The sequence below is a fragment of the Phocoena sinus genome, chromosome 11 (assembly GCF_008692025.1).
Source record: "Phocoena sinus isolate mPhoSin1 chromosome 11, mPhoSin1.pri, whole genome shotgun sequence".
Taxonomy (NCBI): Eukaryota; Metazoa; Chordata; class Mammalia; order Artiodactyla; family Phocoenidae; genus Phocoena; species Phocoena sinus.
Window position 1 is genome coordinate 80,225,959 of NC_045773.1, and position 25,271 is coordinate 80,251,229.

General features: G+C 54.7%; 1 protein-coding gene across 3 annotated transcripts; it reads left to right on the forward strand.

The window, feature by feature from the left end:
- The first annotated feature begins 374 nt into the window (after positions 1 to 374).
- Positions 375 to 24,045, forward strand: NOTCH4 (notch receptor 4). Of its 3 annotated transcripts, XM_032650067.1 has the most exons (30): positions 375 to 577; positions 1,368 to 1,449; positions 1,636 to 1,928; positions 3,521 to 3,868; positions 3,968 to 4,090; positions 4,200 to 4,436; positions 4,561 to 4,716; positions 5,155 to 5,349; positions 7,028 to 7,141; positions 8,436 to 8,549; positions 8,636 to 8,758; positions 9,601 to 9,760; positions 10,390 to 10,535; positions 10,952 to 11,104; positions 11,326 to 11,443; positions 11,686 to 11,773; positions 12,134 to 12,287; positions 13,989 to 14,173; positions 16,149 to 16,401; positions 16,651 to 16,763; positions 17,736 to 18,259; positions 18,835 to 19,218; positions 19,327 to 19,502; positions 20,047 to 20,266; positions 20,446 to 20,527; positions 20,626 to 20,764; positions 21,279 to 21,574; positions 21,817 to 21,964; positions 22,479 to 22,576; positions 22,757 to 24,045. In XM_032650067.1, the coding sequence occupies exons 1-30, from the start codon at positions 508 to 510 to the stop codon at positions 23,444 to 23,446; spliced, it is 5,982 nt and encodes a 1,993-aa protein (XP_032505958.1). In that variant the 5' UTR covers positions 375 to 507; the 3' UTR covers positions 23,447 to 24,045. The 3 variants fall into 3 exon arrangements, with proteins under 3 accessions (XP_032505958.1, XP_032505959.1, XP_032505960.1); XM_032650068.1 differs by lacking the exon at positions 4,200 to 4,436 and having other exon boundaries at positions 376 to 577; XM_032650069.1 differs by lacking the exon at positions 3,521 to 3,868 and having other exon boundaries at positions 376 to 577.
- The last annotated feature ends 1,226 nt before the right edge of the window (positions 24,046 to 25,271 follow it).

The following is a 25,271-nucleotide window of genomic DNA, read 5'->3' on the forward strand; positions in this document are numbered from 1 at the left end:
ACATCTGTACTGACCTCGCAAAACAAGCATCCTCTCCATACAAGGGGAATAGGAGATCTCTCATCACCCCACACCTCTGTTTCCAGGTCCTGACCCCACCCCGCCCCCAGGGCATAGGGCAGCCACCTTGCAGTTCCCACCTCTAGAAAGGGGAGACCACAACAACAACAGAAGGACTGGGACTGCTCCCAGGGACCCCGTTCCCCCTTCTATCACTTGCACTCCAGCCACACTGTCCTTCCTCGCCACCTCCCCAGGGGTTGTCAGGGACAGAAGGCCCCTCCCTCATCCCCCTCAATGTTCCTCCACTCCGCCCCCCCCCACATCACTAGGGTGTCCAGGACATTGTGTGACTCAGGAAACAGCTCAGACGTGAGGTTCGCAGCAGGCCGAAGAGGAGGAAGAAGGGGCCGTGGGAGCAGAGTGGGTGGTTATTGCCTCAGTGAGGGCTCTGAGGGTCCCACTGGAAGAGGCAGGGGGGATCTGGGCTTGGGCAGGGGCTCTGGAATGCAGCCCCCTTCACTGCTGCTGCCGCCGCTGCTGCTGCTGCTGTGTCGGTCAGTCGTCCAGACCAGAGGTGAGGCATGGGGTGGGAGAAGTGAGGGGACCCACCTTCCTTAGGAGGATGTCCAGTGGGCTGGGGACGTCAACCTGCATGCTTTGAGGCGACACTGGATGGAGAAGATTCTCACGCCCCAAATGGGGCTGCCGGCAGGGAGAGACAGCTCTGCCCCTGCAGCTACACAGACCCAGGCTATGGGCCCTGTGCCAGGGGTGGTGATGGTAGGGGGGATGGGCGAGAAGGTGCCCACCCCCAGGGAGAACCAAGTTGGCCCTGGAACTGGGGGACAGCGTGCTCTTACAGTCACGTTTAGGAGGAAGAGAGGGAAAAGAGGGACCAGCTGCTAGGGGAAGAGATGAGATGGAGACACGGGAAGGTCAAGGGCCCACAAAGTCCCTTTCCTGGTCCAGCTGTCCCCACCCCGACCCCCCCCCATGGCTCAATGCTGGGCCCTTCCGGGAGGAAATCCCTTCAATGTTTCAGCCATTCACCTCCCAGGAGTCCCCTCAGCGCCCCCCTCCTTATTCCTGTTGTCTTGCTTCCGAGGGATGGAGCCTGAAGCTAGACTTGGGAGGCCAGAGAATAAACAGGAAAGGAGGGGTGGGGATTAGTAACTGAGAGGCCTGGGATCTGGGGTCTGGGGAGTGAGCACCACGTGGGGATTAGGAACAAGAGTATCAAGGCAATGGTGGGGTTCAGAGCACCTGTGCGGGGCTGCTGCAGGCAGGTCCCTCCGGGGCGTCCCGGGAGGAAAAGTGGAGCGTAATGCTACCTGCTCCCATCTCATCCTCGTCTCCATCTCTAGGGTTGCAGTGCGGGAGTTTCCCAGAACCCTGTGCCAACGGAGGCACCTGCCTGAGCCTATCTCAGGGGCAAGGGACCTGCCAGTGAGTGCACCTTGTGGGAGTGGGAGACTGGGAAGGGGAGTAGGGGAGGGGACGGGGAGAAATGGGAAGGAAGGAGAAAGGGAGGAGGTGAAGCAGATGAAGGGAGACAAATGAAAGCAAAGGAGGGAGGGAGGAGAGAAAGCAGAGGGCCAGGAAGTAAGCTCTCCTGTCTCCTCCCCTGCCCAGGTGTGCCCCTGGCTTCCTGGGTGAGACATGCCAGTTTCCGGACCCCTGCCAGGATGCCCAGCTCTGCCAGAATGGAGGCAGCTGTCAAGCCCTGCTTCCCACCCTTCCCAGCTCCCCCAGCCCTCCCTCTCCCTTGGCCCCCAGCTTCTTCTGCACCTGCCCCTCTGGCTTCACTGGTGAGAGGTGCCAGGCCCAGCTCAAGGACCCCTGTTCTTCCTTCTGTTCCAAAATGGGCCGCTGCCACGTCCAGGCCTCAGGCCGCCCACAGTGCTCCTGCATGCCGGGATGGACAGGTGAGCACTGATGGGGGCGGCGAGGAAGGGGGACAGGCCGGGGCAACGGGCTGGGCTGTGGGGTAGGAAAGATGGAAATAGAGCCTGAGAGACTGCGAGCCCTTTGAGGAGAGAGGCCGAGAGAATCAACAAGCCAATTCTTGGTGAACCATTTACCCAAGATTGACATTCACCGACAGGATAGTACCGATTGCTAAGATGTTGAGGTGTTTCCAAGCCAGCTGGTAAATAGCTACTGCCTCAGCCCCCTTCGCACACCACCCTGACCCCTCTCCCAGCCCCTCAACCTCCCCTCGGTCCACTAGCTAGAGGGTCAATGCCTAGCACAGCAGGGGACTTCCAGGACTCTGCATTCTGAGCACCTGAATGGCTTCTATTCTGAGTGGTGGGAGCCCACACTGTCACCCGGGAAGACTGCAGTGGTGGGCGGTGTGACGGGACGTGGGTGCAGCCCTGGAGCGAGAGAGCAGGACACATGATGGGCAGGGTGTGCTACCATGAGGAAGTGGTCAGGGGTGCCCGGACAGAGCTGCGAGGCCCTGGAGAGAAAGGTTCCATAACACCTCACCAGGATGGGGAGGGCTGGACCAGGCAGCAAAGGCCACGAGGTCAGAGAGTGCTTGGGATGTGGGTGCATCCAGGATGGGGTGGACTAGAGACAAAGATTCTCAAACTTAGGTAGGCATAGCAGTCACCTGGAAAGCCTTAAAAATACCGGTGCCCTGTCCCAGAGAGCCTGCCCTCGTGCATCTGGGGTGGGCCCAGGACATGGAGATTTTTTAACTGACGAGGAAATTCTGAGGAAACGGGGCCTGAGACCGGGTGTGAGAGACCAGCATATGTGACAAGAAGGATGGTCAGTGGCAACTTGCCATGCCTTGTGCTTCAGAGTAGGGGCTCCGGGCGGCCCCCTCCTCGGGTCCATTGCCAACTCTGCCACTGACTAGACATGTGACCTTGCATAAGATATTTAAGCTGTCTGGGTCCTCGGTTGTCAGCCGATGTCCACACTTCATAAGGTTGTTGTCGAGAAGAAAGGGGGCGATGCTCAGGAAGTGCTTACTTAGCTCAGTACCAGCGCCACCGCCGCCAGCGCCACCATTCCCACTGGTGCACACCGCTGTGAAGTGAGTCTCTTTACCGTTATCCGGACCATTACACCCACCTGAAGATCAGGAAATCAGGATAAGAGAGGCAAGACGACTGCCCGAGGGCACACAGCTGGCGGGGCAAGGCAAGGGGCTAAGTCTCCTGCTTGCAGAGGCTGCGCGCTTTCTAATTCACCACCAAGGTCACCACTAGAGGAACCCTCCGTCCCAGATTTTCCCAAGCAGGGCTGATTCACAGTACTCCCACCAAGAGCTACATGTTCAGTTTTCAGCTTGAGAAATGTGGTCACTCCAGATATAACCCTCCCGAAGAATGATAAAAGTGAGGGTGATGGAATAGGGCAGAGAGGGTATGGGAGGGAAGGGAAGAAAATAGGGAAATTCGACACAGAGATAATCCAGAGTGAGAGCTGGGTCATCTCAGAGGAGCTGGAATTTGTGCAGTGCTAGGAAAATACCCCCCTGCCCCGTCCTCTGCCTCAGGTGAGCACTGCCAGCTCCGGGACTTCTGCTCAGCCAACCCCTGCGTCAACGGAGGGGTGTGTCTGGCCACATACCCCCAGATCCAGTGCCGCTGCCCACCTGGCTTCGAGGGCCATGCCTGCGAACGCGATGTCAACGAGTGTTTCCTGGACCCAGGACCCTGCCCCAAGGGCACCTCCTGTCATAACACCCTGGGGTCCTTCCAGTGCCTCTGCCCCGCTGGGTGGGGGGGTCCACGCTGTGAGCTCCGGCCAGGACCCTGCCCCCCCAGGGGCTGTCCCAATGGGGGCACCTGTCAAGTGGTTCCAGGGAGAGACTCCACCTTCCACCTCTGCCTGTGTCCCCCAGGTGTGTCCTCGCAGGGGTCTTCCTGCAGCCCCTCTCTCTGGGCACGGAGGTTGTCTCCCATGGGTCCCCTTCCCTCAGCTGATCGCATGACCCTGTCAGGCTTCACAGGCCCAAGCTGTGAGGTGAATCCAGATGACTGTGTCGGGCACCAGTGTCAGAACGGGGGCACCTGTCAGGATGGGCTGGGCACCTACACCTGCCTCTGCCCAGAGGCCTGGACAGGTGAGTCGTTTCAGCCAAGTTGATGGCACCAGTGGCCCAGATGGCAGCCCCTGTTCTCCACTCCTCACAGGGCCCCCAGCTCCAGCACCTGTCCCCTTCCCCTTGGCAGGCTGGGATTGCTCTGAAGATGTGGACGAATGTGAGGTTCAGGGTCCCCCTCGCTGCAGAAACGGGGGTACCTGCCAGAACTCAGCTGGTGGCTTCCATTGTGTGTGTGTGAGCGGCTGGGGGGGCACGGGCTGTGAGGAGAACCTGGACGACTGTGTTGCCGCCACCTGTGCCCCAGGTTCCACCTGCATCGACCGTGTGGGCTCCTTCTCCTGCCTCTGTCCACCTGGCCGCACAGGTGTGACACGGGGTACAGGGAGGCGGGAGGCGGGAGGTGGAGATGGTACGTGACAGAAGCACCAGGAGGGCAGCTGGGAGCTTCAAGCGGCCTCTGAGAGCCTCGCCTCCACCCTGCCCTCCAGGCCTCCTGTGCCACATGGAGGACATGTGTCTGAGCCAGCCGTGCCACCGGGAAGCCCAGTGCAACACCAACCCCCTGAGGGGCTCCACATTCTGCGTGTGTCAGCCTGGCTACACGGGGCCCACTTGCCACCAGGATCTGGACGAGTGTCAGATGGGTGAGGCACCTCCACATGAGACCCTCTCTGAGCCCCCAGACAGCCTCTGCACTGAGGAGGGAAACAGGCCAATTGTTTCCCAAATTAAAAATATAAACATCTTGGGGATTCCCTGGCGGTCCAGTGGTTAGGACCCCGTACTTTCACTGCCAAGGGCCTGGGTTCGATCCCTGGTTGGGAAACTAAGATCCCGCAAGCCACACAGTGGCCACGTAAATAAGTAAACATCTCTTTTTCCTGAATTTGTCCATTTTTGGCATCTCTGCCTTACACGGTCTTCTCACCAATCCTCAGCCCTCGAGGCCCCATTTAGTCCTCCTCCATTTTAAAGCCACAATCCCTTTCCCCACTTTGATCTCATCACCTTCCCTGCCACTCTGGCCTCCTCGCCCTTCCACCACTGACCCCTGCGGACCCCCAGATCTTCTCTCCTCCTAGCCCAGCAAGGCCCCAGTCCCTGTGAACACGGCGGCTCCTGCCTCAACACGCCCGGCTCCTTTGACTGCCTCTGTCCCCCTGGCTACACGGGATCCCGCTGCGAGGCCGATCACGATGAGTGCCTGTCGCAGCCCTGCCACCCTGGCAGCACCTGCCTGGACTTGCTCGCCACCTTCCAGTGCCTCTGCCCACCAGGTACCAGCTGAGTGGGCCCTCAAGTAGAGGAGACGGGAGACTAATCCCGAACCCACTGGACGTGACCCCTGTAGAGCACAGATAGCCTCAGGCCAGTTGGGGTCAGACAGCAAAGAATGCTTCTCCTCCTCTCCTCACCCCCCAGATGAAAACTCTGGGAAACTGACGGCCCCTGGGAGAAGGACTGCCACAGACGGTAGTGAGGCTGTGCACTGCTCAACTCTGCATTCATTTCATAGACACCGCAGGGTACACAAACTGGTCCACTGTACACAGAGGCCCATCAAGGGAGAGCAGAGCAGCAGTGAATAAACTTCATGCTTGCAGCCTCTGCTTATGCCAACCCAGAAGGCTCATCCTAATCACAGAACCTCTCCCCTGTAGAGATTGAGAGTAAACCTTTAAAATCCCAAAGGGTTGGGCTTCCCTGGTGGCGCAGTGGTTGAGAGTCCGCCTGCCGATGCAGCGGACGCGGGTTCGTGCCCCGGTCTGGGAAGATCCCACATGCCGCGGAGCGGCTGGGCCGGTGAGCCACGGCCGCTGAGCCTGCGCGTCCGGAGCCTGTGCTCCGCAACGGGAAAAGCCACAACAGTGAGAGGCCCGCGTACCGCAAAAAAAAAAAAAAAAAAAAAAAAATCCTAGACAGTCTGTGTGCTTGAATTTGGTACAACGGGAAAGGAATGCTGCAAGGCTGCACCTACCTACAAGTTAGTCTTAAGGGGGGTAAACATCTCTCCAGGGAGGCAGTGAGAGAGCCAATATCAGGGAGCTGAATAAAACCAGGAAAATAACAGCTTACTTTGTGCCCGAGCATCTTACATGCATTGTCTAATCTTTACAATAACCCTATGAAATCAGCATTGTTACTATGCCCATTTTATAAATGACACTGAGGCACAGAGAGGTTAAGTGACTTGTTGAAGGTTGCCCAGCTAGTAAGTGGCAGAGCCAGGATTCAACCCCAGAGCTTTGACAGTTTTACCCACTATACTACACAGCTTTCCTAAGCTGAGAAGCATCCAAAGATAAATGCTGAGAAAACTATCCACTAATCCAAGGGACAAGGTTGTAGATCTCAAGGAGCTTCAGAGGCAGGTTCCCCAGGCAAGAAGAGGGAGGCAGCCGAGGTCCAGCTTCAGTTCAGGGTGAGACAGTGGAGACCGGGAGGAGGTCGAAGAAGCAGGACAAGTATGGCAGTGACACAGGTCCCCAGATGCCCTTCAAATCCCCACCTTGGGGATCCCTGGTCTCCCTGGCACAGAGGTCTGCCCAGGTAGAACAAGAGGAGTGAATCACCTCCAAGCAGATGCCCATTTGTCACATTGGTACCTCGAGGACCTCCAGGCTGATCAGCCTTCCCGGGTGAGCCCTGCCTTCTGTGCACAGAGGAATGGCCCCAAAAGGCACTTCCCCAGAGCCGTCCCACATGTCCCGGCAGGAGCCCTGCTCCTCGAGCTTTCACACCTGAGGGGGGTAGAGCCAAACACAGCAGAGCAGCAGGGCCTCGGGTTCATCTCTCCAACCCACACGCAGACGGCCCCCTGGGAGAGGCTGCCTGCTGGGGCACAGGGCAGGTCAGGGACAGGGCTGGTTCTAGAACCCAGGCCTCCTGGACAGAAGGGGTGAGCAGCTAAGGCAAGGCTGGCCTGGCTGAGCCTCGCTCTTGACCCCTCCTCAGGCTTAGAAGGGCGGCTCTGTGAGGTAGAGACAGACGAGTGCGCCTCTGCCCCTTGCCTGAACCAGGCTGACTGCCACGACCTGCTCAATGGCTTCCAGTGCATCTGCCGGCCCGGTGAGTGCAGATTCCACTCCACGGTTCCAGCCTGGCAATCGCCCGTGGCCTCTTGAAGCTCTCTCGGGCCAGACCGTGGAGCGCCCCATTTCTCCAACTCCTTCTCTCTTCTCCAAACTCTCTTCTGTTATGTCCTCCAAATCTTCCCCTGCTTACTCGCCCACCCTCATCTCTGTCCTGCCAAGTCACCCAAATATCCCTCCTCTCCAGCCCTCCTGCAGAGTCCTCTGTACTCTCCCCCTGCATGCCGGGGGTCCCCGGCTGGTCTTGGCACTGTTCGCCACGGATGCAGGGAAAGTCGCCCCAGGCCTTCCTTCTCCAGCTTCACGGGACATCCCTCTATTCCCTGTTATGATAATAACTGATGTTTATTGAATATTTACTCTAAGCCAGGCACTTGGCTATGTACTTTTCAGGCATTATCTCACTTAATTCTCTCAGTGATACCATGAGTAGTTTATATTATCATTTCCCTTTTACAGGAGAATAAAGTGGAGCCTAGAGAGGTTGGGTAGCTTGCCCAAAGTCACACGGCTGGCAGGTGGCTGTTTCACCTTTATGCATCACCCTCCTGTCATCTCCACCTGTCCCAGGTGTCTTCTCTGGAAGTCCTCCAGGTTCACCTTTCCTAGCAAGGGAAAGGGCCAGGACCTGTATTTATTCTTTTGATAAAATGTATTTTCAGCATTAGTACACATATCCAGTTATGCCTTATTTATATAAAGACTAAAGTTGGGCTTCCCTGGTGGCGCGGTGGTTGAGAGTCCGCCTGCCGATGCAGGGGACACGGGTTCATGCCCTGGTCTGGGAAGATCCCACATGCCGCGGAGCGGCTGGGCCCGTGAGCCATGGCCGCTGAGCCTGCGCATCCGGACGGAGCCTGTGCTCCACAACGGGAGAGGCCACAGCAGTGAGAGGCCCGCGTACAGAAAAAAAAAAAAAAAAAGACTAAAGTTACCAAGTTATGCTCTATTTTGTCCTGAAATCCAAATCACTATTTGTAAAGCTCCCATATTGGTGCCTTCATTATATAATGACACATTTAGACAAAACCCCAAACCAAACCATTTGAAACAAGATTCTCTCCCTTGCAATTTGTAGCAATGTTATTTCTGTATTTGTAAAGAGAAGGCTAAATACCAGTGTTAACTCCTAATTTCTTGTTTGAATCCATGAAATCATGCCTGTAAAGCTCAAACATTTGTAACAAACTCCCCCATAAATCTAGAGAAAGTCAAGAAAAGGGAAAAAAAGACCTTGGTCATCTCTCCCCTCTCACTCCCAACCCCACCAGGATTCACTGGCCCCCGGTGTGAGGAGGACATCAACGAGTGCAGAAGCTCTCCCTGCGCCAACGGTGGGCAGTGCCAGGACCAGCCTGGATCCTTCCATTGCAAGTGTCTCCCAGGTAAACTGGGGCTCAAACTCTGGAGGCGAGAGTGAGGGCAGGCGCAGACTTCCGTGCAGGTCCCTGACCCTCCTGCTGTGCCATAGGCTTTGAAGGCCCACGCTGTCAGGCGGAGGTGGACGAGTGTCTGAGTGGCCCATGCCCCACTGGAGCCAGCTGCCTTGACCTCCCAGGAGCTTTCCTTTGCCTCTGCCCATCTGGCTTTACAGGTCAGCGGGGGAGGCATTGGAAAGAACTGGAGGGGTATTTGAGTCCATTTGGGGTACAGTAGAGGTCACTGATGAGCATTTGAGCATTGGGATGTGAGAACAGAATGAGAATGGAATCCCTTAAATTTATGCAGTGCAAAACCTGCACAACCGTACAGGAGCTGAGGGTGAGTGTTACTGTAGGACCCACATCAGGCCCAACATGAGCGGCATGACTGGGGAACAGGAGCAGAGGATGAGGTTCAAAGGCAAGCCATTCATCTGCTTATTTAGCAAACATTTATTAAGTGTCTACTATGCCAGACACAGACACTAAGTTGAGCAAGAGTTGCTATCCTTAAGTGGATTTAAATCTACTGTAGAGAGACCAACAAGTTGATTATGGGCCAGAGACATGCTCTGAGAGAGGAATGCACAGGATCCTATAGGAACACAAAGGACTGGCCATCCCAGACTAGAGATGAGAAAAGATGGCTGAACGGAGTCTTAAAGACTGAGTAGGAGTTTGTCAAGACAGAATGCTAGGCAGCGCGTTTTAACTGCAGATAACAGCATGTGCAAAGGCACGGAGGGAAGAAAAGCACACCCCGCTTAAGGGAGTGTAGGACATCCAGAGCTTAGGCTACAATGGGGCGAAGGTCAGAAACATAGCAATTGTAGGAAGGCCATGGCATGCAGGACCCCATGTGGCATTCTAAAGAAGTTGGTATCCTGAGGCATTAGGGAGCCACTGAAGGACAGGTTCATGAAGAGTGAGCAAGTCAGGCATAAGAAGCGGCCTTTGGCCCCATCAAGGACGGGGAGGGACTCCGTTTTCTCTCTGACCAATCTCCCCACACCAGGTCATCTCTGTGAAATTCCCCTGTGTGCCCCCAACCTGTGCCAGCCCAAGCAAAGATGCCAGGATCCGGAGGAAGAGGCCCACTGCCTCTGCCCCAGTGGAAGCCCTGGCTGTGCCCCAGCTGAAGACAACTGCACCTGCCACCATGGGCACTGCCAGAGGTAACATCTCCCAGGCCCTCCCCATTCATAGTCTCCTCTGGGTCCTCCTCAGCTAAGGCAGGAGAAAAGAGCCAGTGAGGGGTGAGTCTGTAGGAAATGACCAACGGGGAATGGGAAGAAGATGGCAAAGTTCTGAGATCACAACCAATGAGAGGGTTTGACTGGTGAGTGTTATCCAATGAGGGGAGAGTTCATAAATAAAGAGGGAAACAGAGGACTAGGGAGGTCAAAGCAGAAAGAAGAGTATTAAATCCCAGGACCAATTCATCTCATCATTCATTAGACAAATATTTATTGAGCATCTACTATGTGTGGATACATTTCCAGGCATTGGGGGAGCAACACAGAACAAAAGAGACAAGGTATCTACTCTCATGGAGCTTTGGTTCTAATGAGGAAAGACAGACAATAAACAAGTTATAGAAGGGATGGATGAATAGATTGATAGATAGATAGATAGATAGATCTAGTTGGAGAAAATGAGTGGGACAGGTAGGGCAGAAGGGGGACAATGCTGAGAGCAAAGACGCTGAGAAAGGGGCCAGAGTCCCAGGGCCAAAAAAGAAGTCATAGGGGTCTGACCAACGGGGAGGGGAGAAGAGAAAACCCCCCTTTCTTTTTATGACCAGATCCTCGTGTGTGTGTGATGTGGGTTGGACAGGACCAGAGTGTGACACAGAGCTGGGGGATTGCGTCTCCACACCCTGTGCCCACGGAGGGACCTGCCACCCCCAACCCTTTGGCTTCAACTGCACCTGCCCCACAGGTTACACAGGTGAGGTGCTCCCTAAACCGTATATACCCTGCGCTGACCACCATCTAAATCAAGGGTAAGGCCAGTGGAGACGTGTGTCCAAAGGGCTCTGGATCTCAGTCACCACCAAGAAGAACTGGGCAGGGGCTGGGACTTCCCTGGTGGCCCAGTGGTTAAGACTCCACACTTCCACTGCAGGGGGTGCAGGTTCCATCCCTGGTCAGGGAACTCAGATCCCACATGCCCCACGGTGCGGCAAAAAAAAAAAAAAAAAAAAAAGAACTGGGCATGGGCTACAGAGGGCACGGGTGACGTAAGAGGTGGTGAGAAAAGAAAAGAGGTTGGGGGATGGGGGTGAGGAAGGGAAGGAAACGGAAGAGCAGGAAAAGAAGAGAAAAGGAGGTTTCCCTTTCTCAGACCCCACCCGCTTCCCTCAGGGCCCACTTGCAGCGAGGAGGTGACAGCTTGTCACTCAGGGCCCTGTCTCAACGGTGGTTCCTGTAGCCCCAGCCCTGGGGGCTACTCCTGCACCTGCCCTCTGAGCCACACCGGGCTCCGCTGCCAGACCAGCATTGACCACTGTGCCTCTGGTGAGTGCCCACCATGCGCTGGGTCTGGGCCACAGGAGGATGGAGAAACTGGTCAGGGTATGTTTGTACCACATTTAAAAAAGAATTAACTGGACACAGTGAGCCGTTGTTTGCGTGGGGAAGTTGCGAGGGGCGGGGGGGTGCCCCGTGTGTGGTGTGACTGAGGCCACAGGCCAGGTTACAGGCAAGGAACCCAACCCCTCACAGCCTCCTCTCTCCAGCACCGTGCCTCAATGGGGGCACCTGTGTGAACAGGCCCAGCACCTACTCCTGCCTCTGCACCACGGGCTTCCAGGGCCCACGCTGCGAGGGAAGGATCCGTCCCAGCTGTGCGGACAGGTGAGCAGGGCACAGAGACCCCTGGAGGGAGGGAGGGAGGGAGGGAGGGAGCCCTCGCCACCCTTCCTCTCCATCTCCTCTGGGGCGCCATGCTGCCTCTCATCCCACATCCCACATCCTTTCACTCTGCCTTCCCTCCTACTTTCCCATCTCCCCAGTGGTTGCCTGCCACCACATCACACACTCCCTCCCCTTGTTGCCCTGGCCTTCCTCCTACTGTGCCCCCTCTCTTTCTTATCCAGCCCCTGTAGGAACAGGGCAACCTGCCAAGACGGCCCTCAGGGTCCCCGCTGCCTCTGTCCCCCTGGCTACACAGGAGGCAGCTGCCAGGTGAGGGGCACTGAGCCAGGTGTGCTGAGGAGGGAGGGGCAGGAGAGCTCTAGTAAGAGGGCCTCGGGTATTAAAAGGTGGCAGCAGGGAAGCTTAGGAGAGGTATCCACGTGAAAGGAGGTGTGGAAGTCTACGAGTTGAGGTCTAACTTGAGATCTGTATGGTTCACTGAAAGGATTTCTGATCCCAGCGACTGTTCTGGGATGTGGGTATCCAAGGAATCCAGGGAGGGTGACCTAGTCCCAGACCATTCAGGAGAGAGTTTTCAGGGTAAGGGATTTTGAGACACTGGCAGGGGACAATCTCTAGGCCTGGGAACCTGGTGTTCTTTCCTGCCTCACGCTCCCTCCTAACCCTCAGACGCTGATCGACTCATGTGCTCAGAAGCCCTGTCCACACAATTCCCACTGCCTCCAGACTGGGCCCTCCTTCCAGTGCCTGTGCCTCCAGGGATGGACTGGGCCTCTCTGCAACCTACCGCTGTCCTCCTGCCAGAAGGCTGCTCTGAGCCAAGGTACTGACCCAAGGACTGACTATGGGGCAGACGAAGAGCAAAAGAGTGTCCTCCTCTACCCTACCCCTAAGGACTTCCACACACAGCATTTGGACAAACAGTGGACCAAGAGTCAAAGCAACACAGACAACCAGTTATCGATGCTGCAGCTCAACACCCAGGACAGCCTAACACAACTCAACTCCTAGCATCACGTTCAACACAACACAAGCAACACCACCCAGCCCAGTCAACCAGACTCCAGTTTAACACAACCACCAGGGACATAACCCAGTGATCCAGTGTGGAACAACTCAGCACTGTCTTTACCGTCATAACTCAGCTAGAGTGAACCACGCTTAACCAACTACACTGAACACACTCGCCATGCCCCACTCACTTGGATGTTATGCCAACCCCCGGGTAAAATTATTTCTTGTTCAAATAAGTTTTGTTATGAGAAGAACTTAGGAAAGAGACCATTGTGAGGTTAGGGGATGGCTGATGGGAATCACTGTGAGAGAACATCAGAGGATGCAAAACCCAGGGGATGGACTTAGACCATTAGTTAAGCCACTTCAGGTGTCCCCACCTGAAGTTTCTCTTGAGTTCTTTCTTACTTGAGACATTTAAAGCCAAGAATATAGTTGCTTATAATGCCCTGATAAGCCAAAGAAGAGGTATTTCTCTCCATTCTGACAAAACAGGCAGGAGGAGGAACTTGATTTTTTTTTTTTTTAAGTTGGGGTATAGTTGATTTACAATGTTGTGTTAGTTTCAGGTGTACAGCAAAGTGAATCAGTTATACATATACATATATCCACTCTTTTTTAGATTCTTTTCCCGTATAGGCCATTACAGAGTATTGAGTAGAGCTCCCTGTGCTATACAATAGGTCCTTATTAGTTATTGATTTTTTTAAATTAATTAATTTATTTATTATTTACTTTTGGGTGCATTGAGTCTTTGTTGCTGCGCGCAGGCGTTCTCTAGTTGCTGCGAGCAGGGGCTGCTCTTTGTTTCGGTGCACGGGCTTCTCATTGTGGTGGCTTCTCTTGTTGTGGACCACGGGATCTAGGCGCGCGGGCTTCAGTAGTTGTGGCACGTGGGCTTCCGTAGTTGTGGCACGCGGGCTCAGTAATTGTGGCTCGTGGGCTCTAGAGTGCAGGCTCCGCAATTGCGGCCCACAGGCTTAGTTGCTCCATGGCATGAGGGATCTTCCCGGACCAGGGCTCGAACCCGTGTCCCCTGCACTGGCAGGCGGATTCTTAACCACTGTGCCACCAGGGAAGCCCTAGTTATCTATTTTATATAGAGTAGTGTGTATATGTCAGTCCCAGTCTCCCAGTTTATCCCTCCCCCACTTACCCCCTGATAACCATAAGTTTGTCTTCTACATCTGTAAATCTATTTCCATTTTGTAGATAAGTTCATTTGTACCCTTTTCTTTACATTCCACATATAAGCAATATCATACGATATTTGTTTTTCTCTGACTTACTTCACTCAGTATGACAATCTCTAGGTCCATCCATGTCGGGAACTTGATGTTTTAATCTCTTCAGGGTCAAGAGTTACTGACTCCTCAGGCTCCGAGTGGCCTCCACCCACCCCAGGAATGTCAGTGGCCCCTCCATGGACCTCTCCGCTCATTGTCTGGAGCCCCTGAGCATCCTTCCACCCCACCTAGCTTTATCAATCCCTGTGTGTCTCTCTTCCCAGGCACAGAAGTCTCTTCCCTGTGCCAGAATGGAGGCATCTGCATTGACAGCGGCCCCTCCCATTTCTGCCACTGTCCCCCTGGATTCCAAGGCAGTATATGCCAGGAGAGGGTGAACCCCTGTGAGTCCAGGCCCTGCCAGCACGGGGCCACCTGCATGGCCCAACCTAATGGTTATTTCTGCCAGGTGAGAGGGTCTAGAGGAGGTGGGGGAAGACAAATTTGGGCTGGATGTGGGAAACAGCAGTCATGGGGCAGAAAGGGGAGGGGGAGAGGGCATTTTCTTTTCATTCACCCCACACATCCAACCAACCACCAAGTCAGGTTAATTTTACCTCCTAAATATTTCTCAACTCTGTCCTTGCCCCTTCACCCTCATCCCACTGCCTTAGTCCAGGGTTTCGTTGCATTCCGCCCGGACGCCTGCATCAGCCTCCTAAGTATCACCCCTGCCTCCACACTTGTCCTCCTAAAGGTTCGGCCTCTACTCCACCACTAGGGTGCTCCGTTGAAAATATTAAGCTGGCCTGTCACTCTCCTGCTTAAAACCCTTCAGTGGCTGCCCACCTCTTTCGCAGTGAAGTCCCAAGCCCGGCACGACCCAGCCCTGCCTGCCTCTCAGGCCTCATCTCTCCCCGCCAACCCCTAACCCTGCTCCAGCAACACAAAACTGCAGCTGACTTCCCTACACCCCAGACCGGCTCTCTGGGGGCTTTCCTCACCCCTCTTCCACTGGATGGTGCCCAGGAGGCGTCTGCCTCGGGGGAATGTCCCTAACTTCTCTCCAGACTGGGTCAGGGCCTTACCTTGGTGGTTCAGGTCACTGAGCAGGACGGGAAGGCAAAACTGGGACTCAAGTCCAAGCAGCCTGATCCCTGTACTCACAAACACGAGTCTGGATAGAAGGCATGATCCTTTAACCACCCTCTTTCTTTAACTTTTTTTTTTTTTTTTTTTTTTTTTTTGCGGTACGCGGGCCTCTCACTGTTGTGGCCTCTCCCGTTGCGGAGCACAGGCTCCAGACGCGCAGGCTCAGCGGCCATGGCTCACGGGCCCAGCCGCTCCGCGGCATGTGGGATCTTCCCTGACCGGGGCACGAACCCGCGTCCCCTGCATCGGCAGGCGGACTCCCAACCACTGCGCCACCAGGGAAGCCCTTTCTTTAACTTTTAAATTTTATTTTTTAACTTTTTATTACAAGCGTTTTCAAACATACACAAAAGCAGCGTACTGATCAGTAGTGAACCCCCGTGTACCCATTACTCAGCTCTATTTCCTCTTTCATGAAACTCCTTCCTCCAGAAATTTCCAAACACACCCCTCATCTGCTTCTTCCGGCTCTCTGGCCATTCCTCGGATGCTTTGTGAATCCCTTTTCCTCCATTTTTCTGAAGCCTTCCTGGTACTCCATTCTCGCATACTCTCCTTCCTCCTGCAAGAACTTGGCACGTGATACAGACCTCATCAATGACTCTTCCCTCACTAGCAAAATGGTATGAGATAATCAGAAAATGGTTAAGGTCATCAGTTATGGAGTCATAGACGCATCGAATCCCAGCTCTGCCACCTACCAACTGTGTGGCTTGTGCAAGTCACTCATCTTTCAAGGAATCAGTTTCCTTTTCTGCAAAGTGAGACTCAAATGAGATGATTCATATAGAGGGTTGTTAGGAGGGTTTTATGAGGTTATGTATATAAATTACGCAATCAGTGCTAGCTGTCTCTCCTCTGGTTGACTGAGAATTTCATAGAAGCAGGGATGAGTTCTAATTTTCTCTATATTCCTAGAGCCTGAAAAGGTGCCTGGCATAAAACAAAGCAGGCGTTCAATAAATGGTTATAAATTAATTAAGCATGAGCGAACCCAGTGGGTGTGTGGCTGGGGGAAGAAGGATTTTTCAAAATCGGAGCTATATCTAGTGGCAATGAATCAAAGAGATTGTTTGGGACTGGGAAGTGGTTAAGTTGCGTATTATCGAATAATTGTGTATCACGTGGAGTTGAGGTACAAGGGTTAAGCTACACGTGGCTGTGATGGACGGTGAGCTGAGTGATGCTGAGTTGGAAGGTGGGGTGCTGGCAAACTACCTGGAGCTGGGTCCCCCAGAGTGCCAGGATGGGCTCATTTACTGGTTCCCTGTCTGACCCCCTTTGCCTACAAGTGTACACCAGGCTACAGTGGACAGAACTGCTCAGAGGAACCTGACGCTTGTCAATCCCAGCCCTGTCACAACCATGGAACGTGCACCCCCAAACCTGGAGGCTTCCACTGTGCCTGCCCTCCAGGCTTTGTGGGGCTGCGCTGTGAGGGGGACGTGGATGAATGTCTGGACCAGCCCTGTCACCCCACAGGCACTGCAGCCTGCCACTCTCTGGCCAATGCCTTCTACTGCCAGTGTCTGCCTGGACACACAGGTAAGGTCTGAGAGAGGGCGTATGAGCATTTCTGGGCACAGCTGAATTGACCATGGAAACCCAGACAATCCCCACCCATGAGGCAGCCTAGTCACCTGGTCCATCCCCCTGCCTCTACACCCCACACCAGAGAACATGCCCACCACCCCTTTGCCTGTGCGGCTAGTGCTGGGCTGTCTCCCAGGAACGAGCTAGCAAGGAGGCAGCGACTGAAACAGAGTGTTATGTTTAACCCCACCCCTGCCACAGGCCAGTGGTGTGAAGTGGAGCTAGACCCCTGCCAGAGCCAGCCCTGCTCCCACGGAGGGTCCTGTGAGGCCACAGCAGGACCACCCCCAGGATTCACCTGCCACTGCCCCCAGGTGAGAGACCACAAAACTGCTTTCTCTGTTGCCCCCAACGCTGACGTAAGGTGAGAATGCCTGAGCCGGGAACCTGGGGGAGCACTGGATTGGCAACTATTGGAGAAAGCCATCTCATGTCCACAGTGGTAAGTGGCTCTCAGCAGCAGTCGTGGGGAAAGGCAGGATCAGGTGGTAGCATGAATGGAACTTTCAGAAACCACGGGCACTGCCTAAGGGAAGGTACCCAAGGCCAGCTGGGTGAGCTTGGATAAGTTCCTTTAACTCCGTGTGTGTATTTGTTTATAGACCTCAGATGCATAAAAGTGGGTTAATTAAGCCTTGGTTCATGATACACTAACATACAAACTAACATTAGTTTAGGTACTGCCTTCTTTTAGTTATCCTTACAAGATAACACCCATGAACCTAAAACAAGAATTACAATACTAATAATAACTCTCATGTACTTATGTCCTCCTGTTGTATCCTGTTCCCCTTCCAGAGGAAGAGAAAGTACGTAATCCTATCTCCAAGGATCAAGATAATATAGTATTAGTTCAGTTACTATTACTCTGTTAACAGTTTCGTCTTCCAGGACTCACATCATGATGATGGTTCACCCATGTTTTGTTTTGTTTTGTTTTGTTTTTAAATTGGTGTATAGCTGATTTACAATGCTGTGTTAGCTTCAGGTATACAGCAAAGTGATTCAGTTATACGTGTACATAGATTCATTCTTTCACCCACTTTCTTGCGAACAGCTGTTTCATCCATTCTCCCCACTATGCAATATGTCACTGTGTGAAAAAAAAAGGAGGGGGGGACATGGTTTCCACTACTGTAAAACGATGAATTTGATGTTCTCTGAGGCCCCTTCCAGATATGAGAATCTAGGACCCTCTGAGTTATCTTAATGCAGGGGTTAGCTTAAGGGGAGGTGGGGAGAATATTACAAGGTCCTTCCCCCAATTTCTCTCCTCCTCTCCGCAGGGTTTTGAAGGCCCCACCTGCAGCCACAGAGCCCCCTCCTGCGGTCTACATCACTGTCACCACGGTGGCCTGTGTCTGCCCTCCCACAAGCCTGGATTCCCACCCCGCTGTGCCTGCCTCAATGGCTATGGGGGCCCTGACTGCCTGACCCCACCCGTCCCTCCAGGCTGTGGCCCTCCTTCTCCATGCCTACACAATGGCAGCTGCTCAGAGACCCCTGGGCTGGGGGGCCTGGGCTTTCGATGCTCCTGCCCTCCCAGCTCTCCAGGGCCCCGGTGTCAGAGGCCTGGAGCAAAGGGATGTGAGGGCAGAAGTGGAGATGGGGCCTGCGACACTGGCTGCAGCGGCCCAGGAGGAAATTGGGATGGTGGGGACTGCTCCCTGGGGGTCCCAGACCCCTGGAAGGGCTGCCCCTCCCACTCTCGGTGCTGGCTTCTCTTCCGGGATGGGCAGTGCCATCCACAGTGTGACTCTGAAGAGTGTTTGTTTGATGGCTATGACTGTGAGACTCCTCCAGCCTGCACGTGAGTCTGAAACCCTGAAGGGCTGGGCGGGGGCAGGGTGAGGGTAGAAGGAAGGACACAGATATCTCTTGAGCTACAGCATGACCACAGCCTCAAGCTTCAGGGAGTTTCCACCCTAATAACCATTGCTAATTAGGGGTATAAGACGCTAGACTCCAACCCAGAGGAATGGGGCAGCATGAATATTTAATGTGGGGACCAAGAAAGAGGGCACTGCCTCTTTCAGAGCTACCCTCTGAGAGCTGTGGGATCTCTGGCCTCAAGCTTCTCTCTCTAAGCCCTGTTGCCATGGAGTATCTCCCCTAGCAACCAGCATCCCTGAGGGAAAAGGGCTTCACTTCAGGGAGACAGGAGTTTGGGAGGGTAGAGAGTGGGGACAGTGTTAGCAAACAAAGGTGTCAGTAGACATTAGGGTGTCTGGACTACCTACCATCCGGGGTCTAAGCCCATTACTCCAGAGCTGCCCCCACTTAGCAACCAGAGCCCTAGAGGCTGTGGAGTATTAGGAATCCTCTCTGGGATGAGGAAGTCAGGTTTCTTTGGGGGTCCTGAGTCCCCGTCTCCTCAACCCACAGTCCAGCCTACGACCAGTACTGCCGTGATCACTTCCACAATGGACACTGTGAGAAGGGCTGCAACACTGCAGAATGTGGCTGGGATGGGGGCGACTGCAGGCCCGAAGATGGGGACTCGGAGTGGGGGCCCTCCCTGGCCCTGCTGGTGGTGCTGAGCCCCTCAACCCTGGACCAGCAGCTGCTTGCCCTGGCCCGGGTGCTGTCCCTGACTCTGAGGGTAGGGCTTTGGGTAAGGAAAGATAGTGATGGCAGGAACATGGTGTACCCCTATCCTGGAGCCCAGGCCGAAGAGGAGCTAGGAGGAGCCCCAGACCCCTCTCACCATGAGAGAGCAACCCCTCAAACACAGCCTACAGGCAAGGAGACGGACTCCCTCAGCACTGGGTAAGAAGGCTGGGAGGCGGGGAAGAGGGGGCAGACATTAGTTTTTAACCAGCAGAGGGAAGGGAAGCAGGGACCAACCGAGGGGTCTCTGCGGTGCCTTCCCCGCAGGTTTGTGGTGGTGATGGATGTGGACTTGTCCCGCTGTGGCCCCGACCATCCTGCATCCCGCTGTCCCTGGGACCCTGGGCTCCTGCTCCGCTTCCTTGCTGCGATGGCCGCAGTGGGGGCCCTGGAGCCCCTACTGCCAGGACCCCTGCTGGCTGCCCACCCTCGTGCAGGCACCGGTAGGTGGCCCCGTCATTTCCCCTGACTTTGCTCCCAGGCCAGCTTTCACGCCAGCAACCAGCAATGAAGTCAAATGAAACAGAAGCACTGGAACCCCAAATGTTCTTTGTGGAGACTTACCTTTGTTAACGTTCTTCTCCAGCTAGATCTCCTCATGGCCCATTTGCTCTGCAATCTCCTTTACTTCCCTCAGTACTTTATTCTAACCTCTATCACAGACCGCCCACAAACCTTGGGTTTCTGGTCTATTCTACTAAGCCAAGAGTATCCAACCATCCCCGTATCAAACAATTCATAGCACATGAGAGAATAATAGCTCTTATATACCACTTACTACGTGCCAGGCCTTGCTCTAAGCATTTTACAGTATTAACTTATTTAATCCTCCCAACGACCCCTATGAGGCAAGTACTGTTATTATTCCCATTTTACAGTTGAGGAAACTGAGGCAAAAAGAGGTTACTGCACTTGTCCAAAGGTCTCACCAGAGTACCCAGCCTCACGAGGAATGGCCTCTTTTTCTGACTGTGTCTCTTCCACCAGAGCCCCCCGCCAACCAGCTTCCCTGGCCTGTACTGTGCTCGCCGGTGGCCGGGGTGCTTCTCCTGGCCCTCGGGGCTCTTCTCGTCCTCCAGCTCATCCGCCGGAAGCGCCGAGAGCATGGGGCCCTCTGGCTGCCCCCTGGGTTCACTCGAAGGTCTCAGACTCAGCCAGTTCCCCGCCGACGCCGGCCCCCGCTGGGCGAGGACAGCATCGGCCTCAAGTGAGAGTGAGAAAGAACTGGGGCTCAGGGAGGGGACTCTTTCCTGTGGAGATATTTATGATCAGAAGCAATAAGAGATGCTATGCAGAAGTTGAAGACACGGGAAGGGGAGACGGGTGGGAAGACTGCTGGAAATCTTAGGGACCCTGAAGGTCCTCTACCCACCCACCCCCTTCCAGGGCACTGAAACCAGAGGCAGAAGTTGATGAGGATGGAGTTGTAATGTGCTCAGGCCCCAAGGAAGGAGAAGAGGCGGACCAGGTGAAAGCACTGGGGCAGGAATGGTCCTAAAGTGACGGAGGGGTTGAAGGGACAAGTCAACCTTCCTTCACTGATCCTTGCTTGTCCTGATCCCCAAGGCTGAAGAAATGGCCTCACCCTCCAAGTGCCAGCTCTGGCCTCTGAGTAGTGACTGTCAGGAACTCCCCCAGGCAGCCATGCTGACTCCTCCCCAGGATTCTGAGATGGATGTCCCTGATGTGGACACCCGTGGACCTGGTATGTGAGCCAACCCAGACCAAGAAAATGAAAACTCCCTTTGACCCTTTTAGAATCAGAAAGTCCTTTGACATCAGAACTGGAGAAACTAATATTAGAGTGAGTGCTTCCAACAGCCATTCTCAAAGTGGGGTCCCAGGACAGAAGAATCAGCATCACCAGGGAAATTGTTAGAAATATAAATTCTCAGGTTCCACTCCAGAGCTACCGATTCAGAAATTCAAAATATTGGGGAATCTGTGTTTTAACAAGCCCTGCAGGTGAGTCTGATCCAGGACTCAAGTTTGAGAATCACTGCCCTAGAATGTTAGAGTATTAAGGCCTGATGCTTCCTTTTACAGATGAGGAAACCAAAGCCCAGAGAAAAACAAAGTAGAAAGTCACTTGACTAAAGCCACACAAAATCAAGAACCCAAGCTGGGCTTCCTGACACCTCAAGCTGTGACTCTCCCTGAGCCTCCATGTTCTCCCCCTTCCCCAGTTGTCTCCCATTTTTCATGTCTCTCACCCACAGATGGGGTGACACCCCTGATGTCAGCAGTCTGCTGTGGGGGAGTGGAGTCCAGGACCTATCAGGAGACATGGTTGGGAAGCCCTGAGCCCTGGGAACCTCTGCTGGGTGGAGGGGCCTGTCCCCAGGTTCACACCGTGGGCACTGGGGAGACTCCCCTGCACCTGGCTGCTCGATTCTCCCGGCCAACCGCTGCCCGCCGCCTCCTTGAGGCAGGAGCCAACCCCAACCAGCCAGACCGGGCAGGGCGCACCCCGCTTCACACCGCTGTGGCTGCTGATGCTCGGGAGGTTTGCCAGGTCAGTGCACACTGGGGCTGCTAAAGGAAACGGGGCAAACTTGCAAGTAAGGCTGGGCAATAGCATCCTCTGGGTTTGGCAGAGAGGAAGGTGATGTGAGACTGGGGACTGAAAGAGAAACAAGAACAGATGGATGAATATGGATTCGGAGGTGCTGAACAGTGTGAGGGACCTTAGCTAGCAGTCCAGATATACCAGGGGTCACTGGCCCTCTCTGCCGCCCCACCCCCACCCCGCCCCAGCTCTTACTCCGCAGCAGACAGACTGCAGTAGATGCGCGGACAGACGATGGGACCACAGCCCTGATGCTGGCCGCCAGGCTAGCTGTTGAGGACCTGGTTGAAGAACTGATTGCAGCCCAAGCAGATGTGGGGGCCAGAGATAAATGGGGTATGGATCTGGGGAAGTTGATGTTGTGCTATCAAGAAGTTCAGCAAATGGGGGGTGTGAGATAAGATGCAAAAAAGGGGGGTTAGCAGAGGGACCAACTGGAAGCTGGGGCATTCCCTCCCACCCTGCTGTCAAGGTGGTAAATCTGCACAGTACGGTGGCAGTAGGCAGCAAGTGAGTCTGCCCTCATCATCCTCAAACACACACACACTACCCTAGTCCACTGGGAACTAGGATGGGGGAAGAGTGTGAGAAGGGAGGGGGTCTCGTGGGAGGGACGTGGTCTGCCGGTCCCATTGACCCCAGAACAATGCCCCATTGTCCCTCCCGCGCGCCGGTGACGTCACTGGGGCAACGCTTCCTGCAAGCCGGCGGTCACCCGGGCAACGCTTCCGCCTTTGAGGGACCCGGCGGGCTGAATAGCCCTTCCCCCAAGTCCAGAATCCGTGGGAAACAGGAACCCAGGCGTCGGGCCCCCAGCCTCGGGGTAACAACCTCTCACGTGGTGCCCTAGGAAAAACCGCGCTGCACTGGGCCGCCGCCGTGAACAACGCCCGGGCCGCCCGCTCCCTTCTCCAGGCCGGAGCCGATAAAGACGCACTGGACGGCAGGGTTAGAGCGGGTAGCGGGCCCCCCCCCCACCCCCCCACGATTAAGCTGACGCGGGAGAGGTGCAAAGCGCCGGAACTCCGAAAAACCTGAAGGGGGAGGGACCACCGGTCAAGCAGGAGGGCCAGTCTTGTGGGCGTGGCCTTCCCTGACCGCCCCCGCTGGCTGTTTCCTCCCGGGCAGGAGCAGACGCCGCTGTTCCTGGCGGCCCGAGAAGGAGCCATGGAGGTAGCCCAGCTGCTGCTGGGGCTGGGAGCCGCCCGAGGGCTGCGGGACCAAGCCGGGCTAGCGCCCGGGGACATCGCACGCCAGCGCAACCACTGGGATCTGCTGACGCTGCTGGAAGGGGCGGGACCACCGGAGGCTCGTCACAAAGCGACGCCGGGCCGCGGCGCCGGCGCCTTGCAGCGCGCGCGGACTGCATCAGGAAGCGTGCCCCCGCGTGGGGGCGGGGCTCAGCCGCGCTGCCGGACGCTGTCAGCTGGAGCCTATCCTCAAGCCCGGACTTTGTCCGTAGACTTGGCCGCCCATGGGGGCGGGGCCCATTCGCACTGCCGAAGCCTATCGAAAGGAGCAGGAGAAGGCCCGCCCCTCCGCGGCCGTAGGTTTTCTGCAGGCATGCGCGGGCCTCCGTCCAACCATGCAATAGTGCGAGGAAGATCCGGGGTTGCGGCCGGGAGCGGGGGTGTGGCCTCAGCTGTTGACTGGCCCTGCGATTGGGTGGCTCTAGGAGCCTGCGGCCCCGCCTCCAACACTCCAGTCCCACCTCCTTGCCTCACTCCGTCCCCTGAGCGGGGATCCCCTCAAGTTGCATGGGGTCCCCCAGCCCACCAAGTAATACCCTTAAATGCGGGAGGCGAGGGTGAGAAATAAAAGGCTGCATGTCAGGGAGGGATTCTAAAAGTGAGTACTCATTAAATGACAAGCAGTATGGAAGGCCTCCAGATTTTAAGATCCTTGAGCCTCAAAAGTGAGGGGTCATGAGTGTAGTGTCTCTCCCAAAATGGTGTATGCCACATCGTCTTCCACGTGGAGAAACTGCAGCCCTGGAAAGAGGGTTCAGGGTGCTGGGATGAAGCAGGCCCAACCTCTCTCACAGAAAATAAGGATGAGGTGTTACAGGAGGATGGAGTGGAATGGGAGAAGTACCCCTGAACCAAGAACTGCAGACAGATAGAATGTAAGATGTTCTTTCCTGTATACTGTTTCCAAAGGGAGCCTCTATCGCCTGTAACCCCCACTACCCACAAACGGCTGACAGATATTTATTGAGCACCTCCTGTGTGCCAGGCACTGTGTAGGCACAGAAGGCAGGGCCAAGGGTCACTCCAGCTGATGACTCCTTGCATTCTCCCCACCTCACCCCACCCCCAAACAAACCACTGCAGGGATGAAGTGCCACTCTTCTAGCCACCACTATATCTAAGAACCCCAAATCTGTCACCCCATAATAAAGCTGATTTGAAGTGTTACCGTCTTTTGGAGGGGTTGGGGAATGGAAAAAACACGAAGTTGACTGCAGAGTGTTTTCAGAATTTTGTGCCCTAGGTTCAACATTTGGATGGAAGCTTTGAGTATAGTTTTAAGGGCAGGAATGAGTAGATTTGGGGTCCTATGTTAATTTAGGGTATCATCTAAAGGCAAGAGTCTCTAGTAGCCCAATGAGAAATCACACATACACACTAAACCATGCATACTCTTTGTCCCTCTTCCAAGGGCATTTTTTTATAGCCACTTGGGAGATTCCTGAGGCCTCATGTAGAGGGAGATGGAGAGAGCACCTCAAACTTTAACCACCATTCAGCAATATGGTTATACCTCTTTCATGGCGATAGACCTGAGACACGGAGACATGAAGCATATTGAAAACGAATAATAACTACCATTTATGAGCATTCACTATGTGCCAAATGCTTTATCACATTTGATACTTGTATCAACGCTATTAAAAAAACCCTCCATTTTACTCCTTCAGAAACTGAGGCACAGAGATTGTATTTGCCCAAGATTGCAAAGCCCTAAGTGGCAGAACCTGACCTTTTCATCATATTTCATGTTCAGTCACTCAGCTAACATGACAGGCTGCCATTTAGAGGTCCCAAATGTCTCTGTCCTGTTCCCACCTTGGTGCCAGCCAGCCTGACCAGCATTGATCAAAGACCAGGGCAGGCTGCGGTCCCCTCTCCCTTTTCCATTTCATGACGAAAGGAAAGCTTCCCCTGCGTCTCTTACGTTTGGTGCATATTTTGTGCCCTAAATAGACTCTAAGCACGTATAGGGCAATGATAACTATTTAACACATATTTGTTAGACACAGTGCTAGGGGTATATGTATGTTTGAGGGCCTGACATCCTCTGCTTCCCACTGGAAACATGCCCCTCCCCGACCCAATAAGTCTGAGGGAAGCTGGGAAGCAGGGGGCAGGTCCTTCTTAGGGAAGGTACCTGGGGTAAGGAGTGGGGGGGGGGGGATTCTGAGGAGTGAAACCACTTCCTCTGTAGCTAGTTCCTGTGTTGACAGAACTGAAGGGGAGGAGGGGGGTGGAGGGAACAGAGCAGGAGGTTAGGGGGTTCCTGAGGCTCTGGAGATGAGAGAGCCAAAAGTCCTTCCCCCTCTGAACCCCCATCCCTACTGCAGCTGGAGGAGTTTTTCCAGTCTCTGTGCTCCCCCGGGGCGAGAGAGGTCAAGCAAGCCGTT

Coding starts and splice junctions, on each gene's coding strand:
- NOTCH4 (XM_032650067.1), top strand. CDS start 508: ATGCAGCCCCCTTCACTGCTGCTGCCGCCGCTGCTGCTGCTGCTGTGT. Junction 578..1,367: donor GTCAGTCGTCCAGACCAGAG/GTGAGGCATGGG, acceptor CTCCATCTCTAG/GGTTGCAGTGCGGGAGTTTC. Junction 21,575..21,816: donor ATGCTCGGGAGGTTTGCCAG/GTCAGTGCACAC, acceptor ACCCCGCCCCAG/CTCTTACTCCGCAGCAGACA.